Below are 11,422 nucleotides of genomic sequence, written 5' to 3' on the forward strand. Positions count from 1 at the left end.
TGGGCCCTGGGGGGGCTCTGCAGCCCTTCGCACTGCCCAAGTGTTTGGGGTGGTGCAGCAGCCCAGGTTTGTCAAACTAAATGTGGTTTCTACATGTTGGGTTTCTTTAAATGGAGCCAATCTACTCCCTTCCCAGTCCCCCACCTGGCTCCCCAGGCCCATCACATGTGGCTGTGAATCCCCCGACGAAGGAGAGAAGCCAAAGTCTAGTCCCAGAGCCAGTGTTTATTAGCAAGATGGAACCCAAAGGCGGCTGTGGCCTGGGCAGCAGAAGGCCACCAGGAGCCCCCACCCATCTACCCAACTGCTCCCAGAGCTAATTACATCCACACCTATTGCTTGACATGGTGGACATAAGCCCTGGGGAGCCTCTACTGGCCCCAGGCCTCTACCACGGACACCCTCCCCTCAGAGCTGGGGCCTCCCGTCAGCCCTGCCTGGGCCTGGCCCCTCTGCTATGCTCCCAGCCTCCGAGTCAAACTGGCACAGGGAAAGCTAAGGAGGTAGAGTGGGGTGGCCCTGCCCTGGCCAGGCGGGGAGGGGAGAAGGGGCTGAAGGGGCTGTCCCACCCAGGCAGGATGCCTCTTCTCCTATCCCCAATAAATAGAGAATAAATACCCAGGAAGGGGCTGGCCGTGGCTGAGTGCCCCCAACCCAGGCAGGGGCTGGCATCCTGTGATGGCCCCTTCTTCCCTTCTCTGAGTGCACTTAAGGCCACCCCAGTCTCCAAAGTGGTCCTCGCATCCATGTCTATGCCACAGCACAGGTTGACAGTGACAGCACACATCAGAAAAGGTGGACAGTCCGTGCCCCATTCGAGCAGGGCTTGTTCCCTCCCTTTGTCCTGTAGATCTTGGTGGAGGCTGTCAAGCCGGTAGACTTCCAGCTGAGTCTGGGGACTGTGTGGTCCTGGCCTGGCCCCACCAACTGGCTGGGCCTGTTTAGGCTGGCTCTGTTTTCTGCCGTCTCTGACCAACATGGGTCTAAGTTTTGGAGGATGCTGCCACTAAGGCAGGCTATATTCAACCCACCAATAAATACTGTCTTTGCAGGGGCAGGGTGTGTATAGAATATAGATATTTTATATATATATATATTTATATATATATATATATCTTTTATATTAAAAGGGACAAGGGCTAGGCTGGCCCATGGCAGGGCTCAGGCAGCTGGCCTCATGTGTCTGGAGGGTGGTGCCGACGGTTCCGGGGCTTTTTCTGGTCCCGGGGCTCAGGAGACCGAGGTGCTCCTGGAGCCTCCCTGGGGCTGGGGGGCACATGGCGCCAGTAACCCTGGCAGTACTGGTGGATGAGGCCCACTTCTGGCTGGGCCAGCAGCTGGGCCAGCTCCTGATAAGGAGGCGTTGGGGGACCTGCGCCTGGGGGTGGCGGGGCGCTCACGGCCAGTGGTGGGAAGAGGGCAGCATGGACGGCTTCCCGGCCCAGTACATGCAGCTGCACTCGTGTGACGACGTGCTTAAAGTTGTTCTCAGTGGCTGTGCAGGAGTAGAGGCCACGATCGCTGAGCTGCAGGGCACGGAGCAACAAGCCCTGCTCTGTGCGCAGGAAGCGGTCCTCTGCACGAATCTGCAGGGGCAAGGAGAGGGGGTTCAGAGGCTCTGTGACCACCCTAAGGCCCTAACCAGTGACCAGATCAGACCACCTTTGTGGTCATTCTGTGTAGAGGCACCCATGTGGGATTTCCATATGCCACAAAAACCACATGAAGTTTCCACATAATGAGAGATATTTGAATAAGGCATCTGTACAGATTTCCATTTCAGGAGGGATGACCATAAGGAGGTATGGTCTGTACATTCTGTACAATGAGGAAAATTTGAAGCGCACACAGAATTTCCCTTTTTTTTTTTTTTTTTTTTCGAGACAGGGTCTGGCTCTGACGCCCAGGCTAGAGTACAGTTGAATGATCTTAGTTTACTGCAACCTCTGCCTCCCAGGCTCAAGCCATCCTCCCACCTTAGCCTCCCAAGTAGCTGGGACCATATGCATGACTACGTCCAGCTAATTGTATTTTTGGTAGAGAGAGGGTTTCACCATGTTGCCCAGGCTGGTCTCGAACCCCTGACCTCAAGCAATCTGCCTGCCTTGGCTTCCCAAAGTATTGGGGTTACAGGCGTGAGCCACCACACGCCCAGCCAGAATTTCCATTTAATGAGAATATGCAACTGGGATAACCACATAGAACTTCCATGTAAACAGGGACACCTGTAGGGCATAGGGCATTTCCATAAAATGAGGGTCCCACAGAATTTCCACATACTGGAGCTCACTCATATGATGTTTTTGTAGAAGATACACCCCCAATGTGGTATGCATATGGAATTTTCATGTGAAGAGGCATACCTAGAAACACTTTCCATAGAATGAGGCCAGTCCCATGGAGTTTCCACATAACTGTTTTCACTCAAAGGATCTGCATGTAGCGAAGGGAACTTGGAAGGGGTTTCACAGCATGAGAGTTGCTCCAGATCACTCCTCTACTACATTTCACCACTGCACAAGGATTCTCACATCCACAATGCAGCACTGGGCGCAGGCACTCACCTCTCGGCGCCGGTCACCAGGATCTCGCTGGAACAGCCACTTAACAGTGGCTTGGGGCGAGCGGGGCTGGCACTCCAGGAAGGCTGCACTGCCGGCCACGCCATACTGCACAGACTCCACGGCATTCTTGTTGGCTGTAGAGTGAGAGGGGTTGAGCAAAAGCAGCATCACCTCCAAGCAGCCTGTTGGCTGCTTCGGGGCAGGCACCAAGGGGAACCCACTCACTAATGTAGAGCTCTGTGTTGATGGGGCTCCATTCCTTGAGGGGGCAACTAGGGACATCCCATCTCCATTAGCCCCCACCCCCCATTAGCCATCAGGGCACCCTTACAGTGGGGGCCCTGTGAGCAGCTTCGTGGGCTGCATGGCGCTCTGCAGTGTGAGCAGCACCCCACGATGAGGCCCAGTATACTCACCATTGGAGTTGAACCCACGGCACTGCCTGATGGGGTTTCCATGCCGGACGTCCTGCCGGCGGCTCCGCCTGAATGGGGATAGCCCCTGAAGGAGTACTCCCAGGAAGCTTGCCCCCCCAGGTCCCTGTATCCCTGATGACTCCAGGGCAGGGCCCTTTTTCCCTGGGGAAGTGATGTCTTACCCATATGACTCCCCGAGGGTAATATCACATGCACCCTCAATCCCCTAGGATAGGGCCTGGGTCTGGTTGCTAAAATCCCAGGTGTCTAGGGATCCACACCTCTTGGAGGATGCTGTATAGCGGGAGCAGGCCTGGCCATCCCAGGCGCAGTAAGGGTCCCGGGCAAGGCAGCAGTCAGCACAGGCAGCCCCATACGCCTGGCAGCGGTGCAGGCTCAGGTGCGTGACACCCACGGCTGATGCCACGTAGAGTTGTTGCTAGGGCAAAGGGTAGGGCCTTGTCAGTTCCTGTCACACAGCCAGCCTCACCAATAGCCACCTAGGCCGGGCTCCTCTTCCCTGCTCCATGTCTCAATTTACCCATTCCTGTGCCAAGGGCATGACCCTGAGGGGATGCAGGCCCTGTCCCCATCCCTGGCCCACCTGGCCAAAGACTTACCCTCTTGGAAGAGATGGTCATGGTCTTGACAGGTGCTGGATCCTAGAAAAAGATAAAGATCAGCTTGGGACCTCAGGGACCCCCTCCCTGCCCTGACCTAGAGGTCTTGGGTCAGAGGCTGGGACTCGGGGGAGGGTCAAGGTGAAGAGGTCAGGACTGGGTGGTGTCACACCCACCTTGAAGACCTCCACCTCCTCTAGCATGAGCTCTTCCATCTCCTGGTCATCCTTGGGCAGCACAATGACCTTCTGCACTGTCCCGCGGTCTGGAACGGGCCGGGCAGGGCCTCAGTGGGGCTGGGGATGCTGGGGAAGGGGTACCAGCCTCAGCCCCTTCCCCCACCAGGGCCCAAACCCCCCTAGGGCATTGGAGCTGGAGCTCTGTGCCAAGGTGGAAGAGTTTCCCCAGGTCAAAGGGACTGGCCCAGGACATAGGGGGTCATGGCCAGGGTCTGCCCCCACCAATCCAGACACTGATTTTGGGCCCTACTGAGAACAGGACACTGGGACATGCATTCTCCTGTGTTTGGGCTGCTGGAACTGTAGGGGGTGCACTGTGTCATGTGTGTACACACATGAGCATGTGTATGGCCTGTGTATCCTGGAGGTGTCTAACATCTGTCTCCACCCCTTTCCTGCCATACATAGGTCTCCAGATGCCTAGTGTCCCTGTTCTCCTGGGCCCCTGTGGATGGAAATGGGAATGGGGTTTTCTCACCCCTAGCCTCTGTTATCCCAGCAATAGGGAGAAGGCACCAAAGGATGAAGATGAAGAGGTGACTCTGATGAGCTTGCAGCAAGCCCTAGCAGGGCAAGCCCCAGCCCCAAGGATCTGCACCCCGCACCCGGTGGGCCCAGCGTGGGAGAGGCCGGGAGCAGCAGTGGGTACCTGTGCCCAGGAAAAGCACCTCATAGCGCCCGTCGGCTGCATCCACCTGGTCCACAGCAACAGTGGTGAGGCGGTAGGGAGCACCTGTGCGGACCACCAGGGGCCGCCGCTGCAGAGGGTACACGGCCTGGTACATGAGCGGGTGGCTGCGCATGAAGTTGATCACCTCATCAGGATAGTCCTTGGTGGACTTCATAGATGGTGTGAAGGTTCCACCAGGGCACTGTGGACAGGTGGTAAGTGTCAGTCCCAGGCTGCCTGGGCAGTGCAGGCTGGAGCCATTAGCTTCAGAAGAGGCCGCTGCACTGTCCCCACCACCTCAACCTGCTCCTCTCCCCAAAGCCCCTCTCCAGGTTTCTGCCCTGCACCTGACCTCTACAGGTCCTGCTCCGGCCAAAGTCTCACGTGGTCAAATGCCACAGCCACCTCCCTGGCCTCATGTGCCATGACCTCGTGGCAGCATTTGGCCAAGCAGACCACTCCCTTCCACGTCCCCTCCCCACCCTGTCATCTCCTTTCTCTCTGGCTGTTCCTAGGGTCTCACTTGTCTCCCTCCTGCACAGCTGGACTACAGGCCCCGACGTCCTTGTCACACACCAGGCTCACTCTCCTCCTTCCTGAAGCTGTCACCTGAGCCTGGGCTCAGCCTGCCCCCACCATGGTCAGCTTACGTCTGGCCCATCCTTCTGACTCCAGGTTACCTCTGGAGGGAAGCCTCCCCTGTCCCCCGCTGAGACCAGCTTCCCCAGCCCAGTCCTGACCACATGGAGTCAGAGTGCATTGATCAGATCCGCTGCTCTCCTGTTTAGACTCCTGCATCAGCCCAGTGTCACATCAAGATAAAGTGACACACCTCTGTGACCTCTGAGACCCTGCCTGAGGCCTAGCCCTGCCCCTCCCCAGTTCTTTGCCTCCTGTTCCTCAGCTGAGCCAACCTCCAGCCTGCCTCCAGTGTCCGCCGGGAAGACGCTTCCCTCCAACCTTTGGCTCCCAGACAGTTCCACAGAGGACCCTCTGAGGAGCACCCAGCACACCATCTTTGTCCCAGAATCCTGGCTGAGCTCCTCCACAGCCTGAACTGTGTGTGAAGGCCCGTCTGTGTGCACTGCAGCTCACTACCTCTGCTGGCTGGGAGGGCCATGATGGTGGGGTCCATGTTGCAGAGGGCCTGACCCAGAGGCCTCTTAGAAGAAGACGAAGGGGAGAGGCAAGATGAGTGGGGTTCTTACCGTGCCCGGCCGTGGGTAGGGCATCTTCCCTGAGAAGGGCATCCACTGGTAGTTGGGCCCCTCTTTGTGGGCAAAGGGCCCGTTGAAGACCATGCGAATATCAGCCATGGAGTAGACACACACAGCAGAGCCTCGGAACACGGAGCTGTGGGCACAGGAGGCGCTCTGAGCGGGACAGGGTCCCTCCCCAAATGCCCCCTCCCCACAGCTCACCACCATGCCAGGGTCCTACACGAGTTATAATCCCCCAACGGGGCCACTTCCTGCCACTGCTGGCCCCGAACCCAGCCTCACCCAGAGGAGGTAAAGACAGCATAAATGACAGGGTTCCTCACGTCCTGGGTCTGCTGGACAAACACGTCCTCTGGGAACAGAGGGAGAAGGTATTGGAGGGTGCCTTGGGTGGGAGCCCCTGGGCCTCACCCACTCCTGCACAGGGGAGGGGGTCCACCAAAGGCACCCTGACCACCCATCCAGCCTCTATCCCTCTTGCTGTAGCCAGAGCACCCTGCCTGCCTGCTGGGCACTCACGGAGCTCATCAAAGTGAGTCTCAATGCCATCCTCGCCCGGGACGGAGCAGACGAGCCGCGCCTTCAGGAATGTGCTCCACTTGTTGACCAGGCAACAGTGACCACCGTCATCATTCTGAGGGGTGGGGCAAGAGGCCAGGTCAGATCAGCTCTTGACCCCACACCCTGGCTGAAGCAGGGCTGATGAAGGCAGAATTGGTGGAGGAGGCAGCCTGGTGGCTCTGCCAATGCATACCAGGCAAATGCGCCCAATGCGGGCATACACAGCGGGGCTCTGTGGCGCCTCTGCCGACCGCTCACGGAAGAAGAAGTAGAGCTTATCATCATTGCGCTCCGCACTGTCAGGAATGAGCTCAGCATGGATGAACGACGGGTCTGCAGATAGCAGGGGTCAGCTAGGTGAGCCCCTACTCTGATGATGCCCCTGATGTTCTCCAACATCCCCAGCCAGGTACAAGAACACCCCCAACTCCTCTCCAGATAAGAAACTACCCCTGCCCCAGGTAGTCATAGGCTAAATATGTCCCTAATTCCCCGACATGTGCTTCTTTGCAACCTCCTTGCCGCATCCCAGACACATGGCCATGGAAGGGCTCCTGGAGCTGCGCTTACCGTTCAGCCACCGGGAGTTGTACTGATCCGTGCGCATGGCCGTCTGCTTTCCAAGTGTGCGGAAGATGGCTGCGTCAGTGCCCATAAAATCGATGTACACACCAGCATAGAGCTCCTCATCTGTGGGTGGGCCAGTGGGTCAGTCAGAGGGCTGCTGTTTGCTAGGGCCAGGGCACAGCTCAGATGACTTCCAAGGCAGGGCCTTATCTCCCTGCTCAGGCTCCCTGGGGCATGATCTTATCTCCAGTGGAGTGCTGGTCAGTGTTTCACCACTGGCTCTGGGGGGGTTGGGATTAGTAACAATCAGCTCTGATTAGTAGCAATAGCCCATTTCTGTGGTGTGAATACTCCTGCCATGACTAATTTCAAGCTACCAACCTGAGGTCACTGAAAGCAAAATCAGGAAGAGCTGTCAACACCACTGTACAGTATTTCTACCCCACAGACACAACAAATGTAAATCACCTCAAGAGCATAGCTAACACGCCGGGTGCAGTGGCTCATGCCTATAATCCCAGCACTTTGGAAGGCCCAGGTGGGTGGATCATTTGACGTCAGGAGTTGGAGACCAGCCTGGCCAAGATGCTGAAACCCTACCTCTACTAAAACACAAAAAATAGCCGGGCGTGGTGGCGGGGGCCTGTAATCCCAGCTACTCGGGAGGCTGAGGCAGGAGAATTGCTTGAACCAGGGAGGCGGAGGTTGCAGTGAGCCGAGATCATGCCACTGCACTCCAGCCTGGGCAACATAGCAAGACTCTATCTTTTTTTTTTTTTTTTTTGAGACGGAGTCTTGCTCTGTCACCCAGGCTGGAGTGCAGTGGCCGGATCTCAGCTCACTGCAAGCTCCGCCTCCCAGGTTCACGCCATTCTCCTGCCTCAGCCTCCCGAGTAGCTGGGACTACAGGCGCCCGCCACCTCGCCCGGCTAGTTTTTTTGTACTTTTTTAGTAGAGACAGGGTTTCACCATGTTAGCCAGGATGGTCTCGATCTCCTGACCTTGTGATCCGCCTGTCTCGGCCTCCCAAAGTGCTGGGATTACAGGCTTGAGCCACCGCGCCCGGCCTCAAGACTCTATCTTAAAAAAAAAAAAAAAAAAAAAAATAAGAGGCTGCGCATGGTGGCTTATGCCTGTAATTCCAGCACTTTGGGAGGCTAAGGCAGGTGGATCATGAGGTCAAAGAGATCAAGACCATCCTGGCCAACGTGGTGAAACCCCGTTTCTACTAAAAATATTAAAAAATTAGCTGAGTGTGATGGTGCACGCATGTAGTCCCAGCTACTTGGGAGGCTGAGGCAGGAGGATCGTTTAAACCCGGGAGGCGGAAGTTGCAGTGAGCCAAGATCACACCATGGCACTCCTCAGTTTACTGGGCTTTGTGTGCTGCAAATACTGCTTTTTTTATAGAAGGAAGGTTTGTGGCAACCCTGTGTCAAGCAAGTCTGTTAGCACCATTTTTTCAACAGGATATGCTTACTTTGTGTCTCTGTGTCACATTTTGGTAATTCTTCTTCTTCTTCTTTTTTTTTTTCTGAGACAGAGTCTTGCTCTGTCACCCAGGCTAGGGTGCAGTGGCACCATCTTGGCTTACTACAACCTCCTCCTCCCAGGCTCAAGCAATTCTCTTGCCTCAGCCTCCCAAGTAGCTGGGACTACAGGTGCCCACCACTACATCTGGCTAATTTTTGTATTTTTAGTAGAGACGGGATTTCGCCATGTTGGCCAGGCTGGTCTCAAACTCCTGACCTCAGGTGATCCACCCGCCGTGGCCTCCCAAAGTGCTGGGATTACAGACATGAGCCACCATGCCTGGCCTACATTTTGGTAATTCTTGCAATATTTCAAACTATCTGTTATGGTGATCTGTGATCAGTGGTCTTTGCTGTTACTATTGCAATTATTTTGGGGCACTGTGAACCTCACCCACATAAAACAGTGAACTTAATCGATAAATGTTGTGTGTGTTCTGACTGCTCCACTTACTGGCCATTCCCCCATCTCCCTCTTCTTGGGCCTCTCTATTCTCTGGGACACAGCAATATTAAAATTAGATCAATTAATAATCCCACAATGGCCTCTAAGTGTTCAAGGGAAAGGAAGAGTCATACATCTCTCACTTTAAGTCAAAAGCTAGAAATGAGCCAAGCGCGGTGGCTCACGCCTGTAATCCTAGCACTTTGGGAGGCTGGGGCAGGTGGATCACTTGAGGTCAGGAGACCAGCCTGGCCAACATGGCAAAACCCGTCTCTACTAAAAATATAAAAATTAGCAGGGGTGGTAGTGGGTGCCTATAATCCCAGCTACTTGGGAGGCTGCGGCAGGAAAATCACTTGAACCGGGGGGCGGGGAGTGGGGGGGTGGCGGTTGCAGTGAGCTGAGATCATGCCACTTCACTTCACTCCAGCCTGGGGGACAGAGTGTTAACTCTGTTAAAAAAAAAAAAAAAAAAAAAAAAGGCTAGAAATGATTAAGCTTAGTGTGGAAAGCATGTTGAAAGCTGAGACAGGTCCAAAACTAGGCTGCCAGCACCAAACAGTTAGCCAATTTGTGAATGCAAAGGAAAAGTTCTTGAAGGAAATTAGAAGGGTTATTCCAGTAAACACACAAATGATGAGAAAGTGAAACAGCCTTATCACCGATATGGTGAAAGTTTTACTGGTTTACGTGGAAGATCAAACCAGCCACAACATTCCTTTAAGCCAAAGTCTAATCCAGAGCAAAGCTCTAACTGTCTTCAATTCTGTGAAGGCTGAGAGAAGAGAGGAAGCTGGAGAAGAAAGGTTTGAAACCAGCAGAGGCTGGTTCATGAGGTTTAAGGAAAGCAGCTATCTCCAAAACATAAACATGCAAGGTGAAGTAGCAAGTGCTGATGGAAAAGCTGCAGCAAGTTTTCCAGAAGATTTAGATAAGATTATGGATGAAGGGGGCTACACTAAACACGATTTTCAATGTAGATAAAACAGCCTTCTGGCCAGGGCCAGTGGCTCACACCTCTAATCTGAGCACTTTGGGAGGCAGAGGTGAGAGGATCACTTGAGGTCAGGAGTTCGAGACCAGCCTGGTCAACATGGCGAGACCCTGTCTCTACTAATAATACAAAAATTAGTCGGGCATGGTGGCATGTGCCTGTAATCCCAGCTACTTGAGAGGCCGAGGCAGGAGAATCGCTTGAACCTAGGAGGCAGGGGTTGTGGCGAGCCGAGATGGTGCCACTGTACTCCAGCCTGGGCAACAGGGCAAGACTCCATCTCAAAAAAAAAAAAAGAAAGAAAGAAAGAAAGAAAAGAAAGAAACAGCCTTCTCTTGGAAGAAGCTGCCATCTCGGATTTTCATGGCTATCAAGAAGTCAATTTCTGGCTTCAAAGCTTCAAACGACAGGTGGACTCTCTTATTAGGGGCTAATGCAGCTGGTGGCTTTAAGTTGAAGCCAATGTTCATTTACCATTCCAAGAACCCTAGGGTCCTTAAGAATTATGCGAAATGGGGGCAGGTGTGGTGGCTCACGCCCGTAATCCCAGCACTTTGGGAGGCAGAGGCAGGTGGATCACGAGGTCAGGAGATTGAGACCATCCTGGCTAACACGGTGAAACCCCATCTCTACTAAAATACAAAAAATTAGCTGGGCGTGGTGGCAGGTGCCTGTAGTTCCAGTTACTCGGGAGGCTGAAGCAGGAGAATGGCGTGAACCCCAGAGGCAGAACTTGCAGTGAGCTGAAATCACGCCACTGCACTCCAACCTGGGTGACAGAGAGAGACTCCATCTCAAAAAAAAAAAAAAAAAAAAAAAAAGAATTATGCGAAATCTACTCTGCCTGAGCTCTATAAATAACAATAAAGCCTGAATGACAGCACATCGACTTACAGCATGGTTTACCGATTTTTCTTTTTTTTTTTTTTTTTTGAGACACAGTCTCACTCAGTTGCCCAGGCTGGAGTGCACTGGAGTGATCTTGGCTCACTGCAACCTCCACCTCCCAGGTTCAAGCTATTCTTCTGCCTCAGCCTCCCAAGTAGCTGGGATTACAGGTGCACACCACCACACCTGGCTAATTTTTGTATTTTTAGTAGAGACAGAGTTTCACCCATGTTGGCCAGCCTGGTCTCAAACTCCTGACCTCAAGTGATTCACCCACCTCGGCCTCCCAAAGTCCTAGGATTACAGGCGTTAGCCACCATGCCTGGCTGGCTTTCTGAATATTTTAAACCCACTGTTAAGACCCACTGCTCAGAAAAAAAAGATTCCTTTCAAAATATTGCTGCTCATTGACAATGCACTTGGTCTCCATCAGAGCTCTGATGGAGGTGTGCAAGGAGACACATGTTGTTTTCATGCCTGCTAACACAACATCCATTCTGTAGCCCATAGATCAATTTCAATTTTCAAGTCTTTTTTTTTTTTTTTGAAATGGAGCCTCACTGTTGCCAAAGCTGCAGTGCAGTGGTGCGATCTCAGCTCACTGCAACCTCCACCTCCCGGGTTCAAGTGATTCTCCTGCCTCAGCTTCCCTAGTAGCTGGGATTATAGGCACCCACCACCATGTCTGGCTAATTTTTGTTTTTTT

General features: G+C 53.8%; 1 protein-coding gene across 4 annotated transcripts in view; it reads right to left on the reverse strand.

The window, feature by feature from the left end:
- Window positions 1–205: 205 nt before the first annotated feature.
- Window positions 206–11,422, reverse strand: part of SEMA3F (semaphorin 3F) — a 35,009-nt gene continuing 23,792 nt past the window's right edge. For all 4 annotated transcript variants that reach the window (XM_025377767.1, XM_025377763.1, XM_025377764.1 and 1 more), the window contains 12 exons: window positions 6,861–6,980; window positions 6,484–6,623; window positions 6,249–6,363; window positions 6,012–6,081; window positions 5,718–5,862; window positions 4,489–4,711; window positions 3,777–3,865; window positions 3,601–3,642; window positions 3,262–3,419; window positions 2,981–3,048; window positions 2,565–2,698; window positions 206–1,586 (listed from right to left, as the gene is read on the reverse strand). In XM_025377767.1, coding sequence (XP_025233552.1) covers window positions 1,176–1,586; window positions 2,565–2,698; window positions 2,981–3,048; window positions 3,262–3,419; window positions 3,601–3,642; window positions 3,777–3,865; window positions 4,489–4,711; window positions 5,718–5,862; window positions 6,012–6,081; window positions 6,249–6,363; window positions 6,484–6,623; window positions 6,861–6,980 — 1,715 coding nt within the window. In that variant the 3' untranslated portion in view covers window positions 206–1,175. The remainder of the gene's footprint in view (window positions 1,587–2,564; window positions 2,699–2,980; window positions 3,049–3,261; window positions 3,420–3,600; window positions 3,643–3,776; window positions 3,866–4,488; window positions 4,712–5,717; window positions 5,863–6,011; window positions 6,082–6,248; window positions 6,364–6,483; window positions 6,624–6,860; window positions 6,981–11,422) is intronic.

The sequence above is a fragment of the Theropithecus gelada genome, chromosome 2 (genome assembly GCF_003255815.1).
Source record: "Theropithecus gelada isolate Dixy chromosome 2, Tgel_1.0, whole genome shotgun sequence".
In the NCBI taxonomy this organism is placed as follows: Eukaryota; Metazoa; Chordata; class Mammalia; order Primates; family Cercopithecidae; genus Theropithecus; species Theropithecus gelada.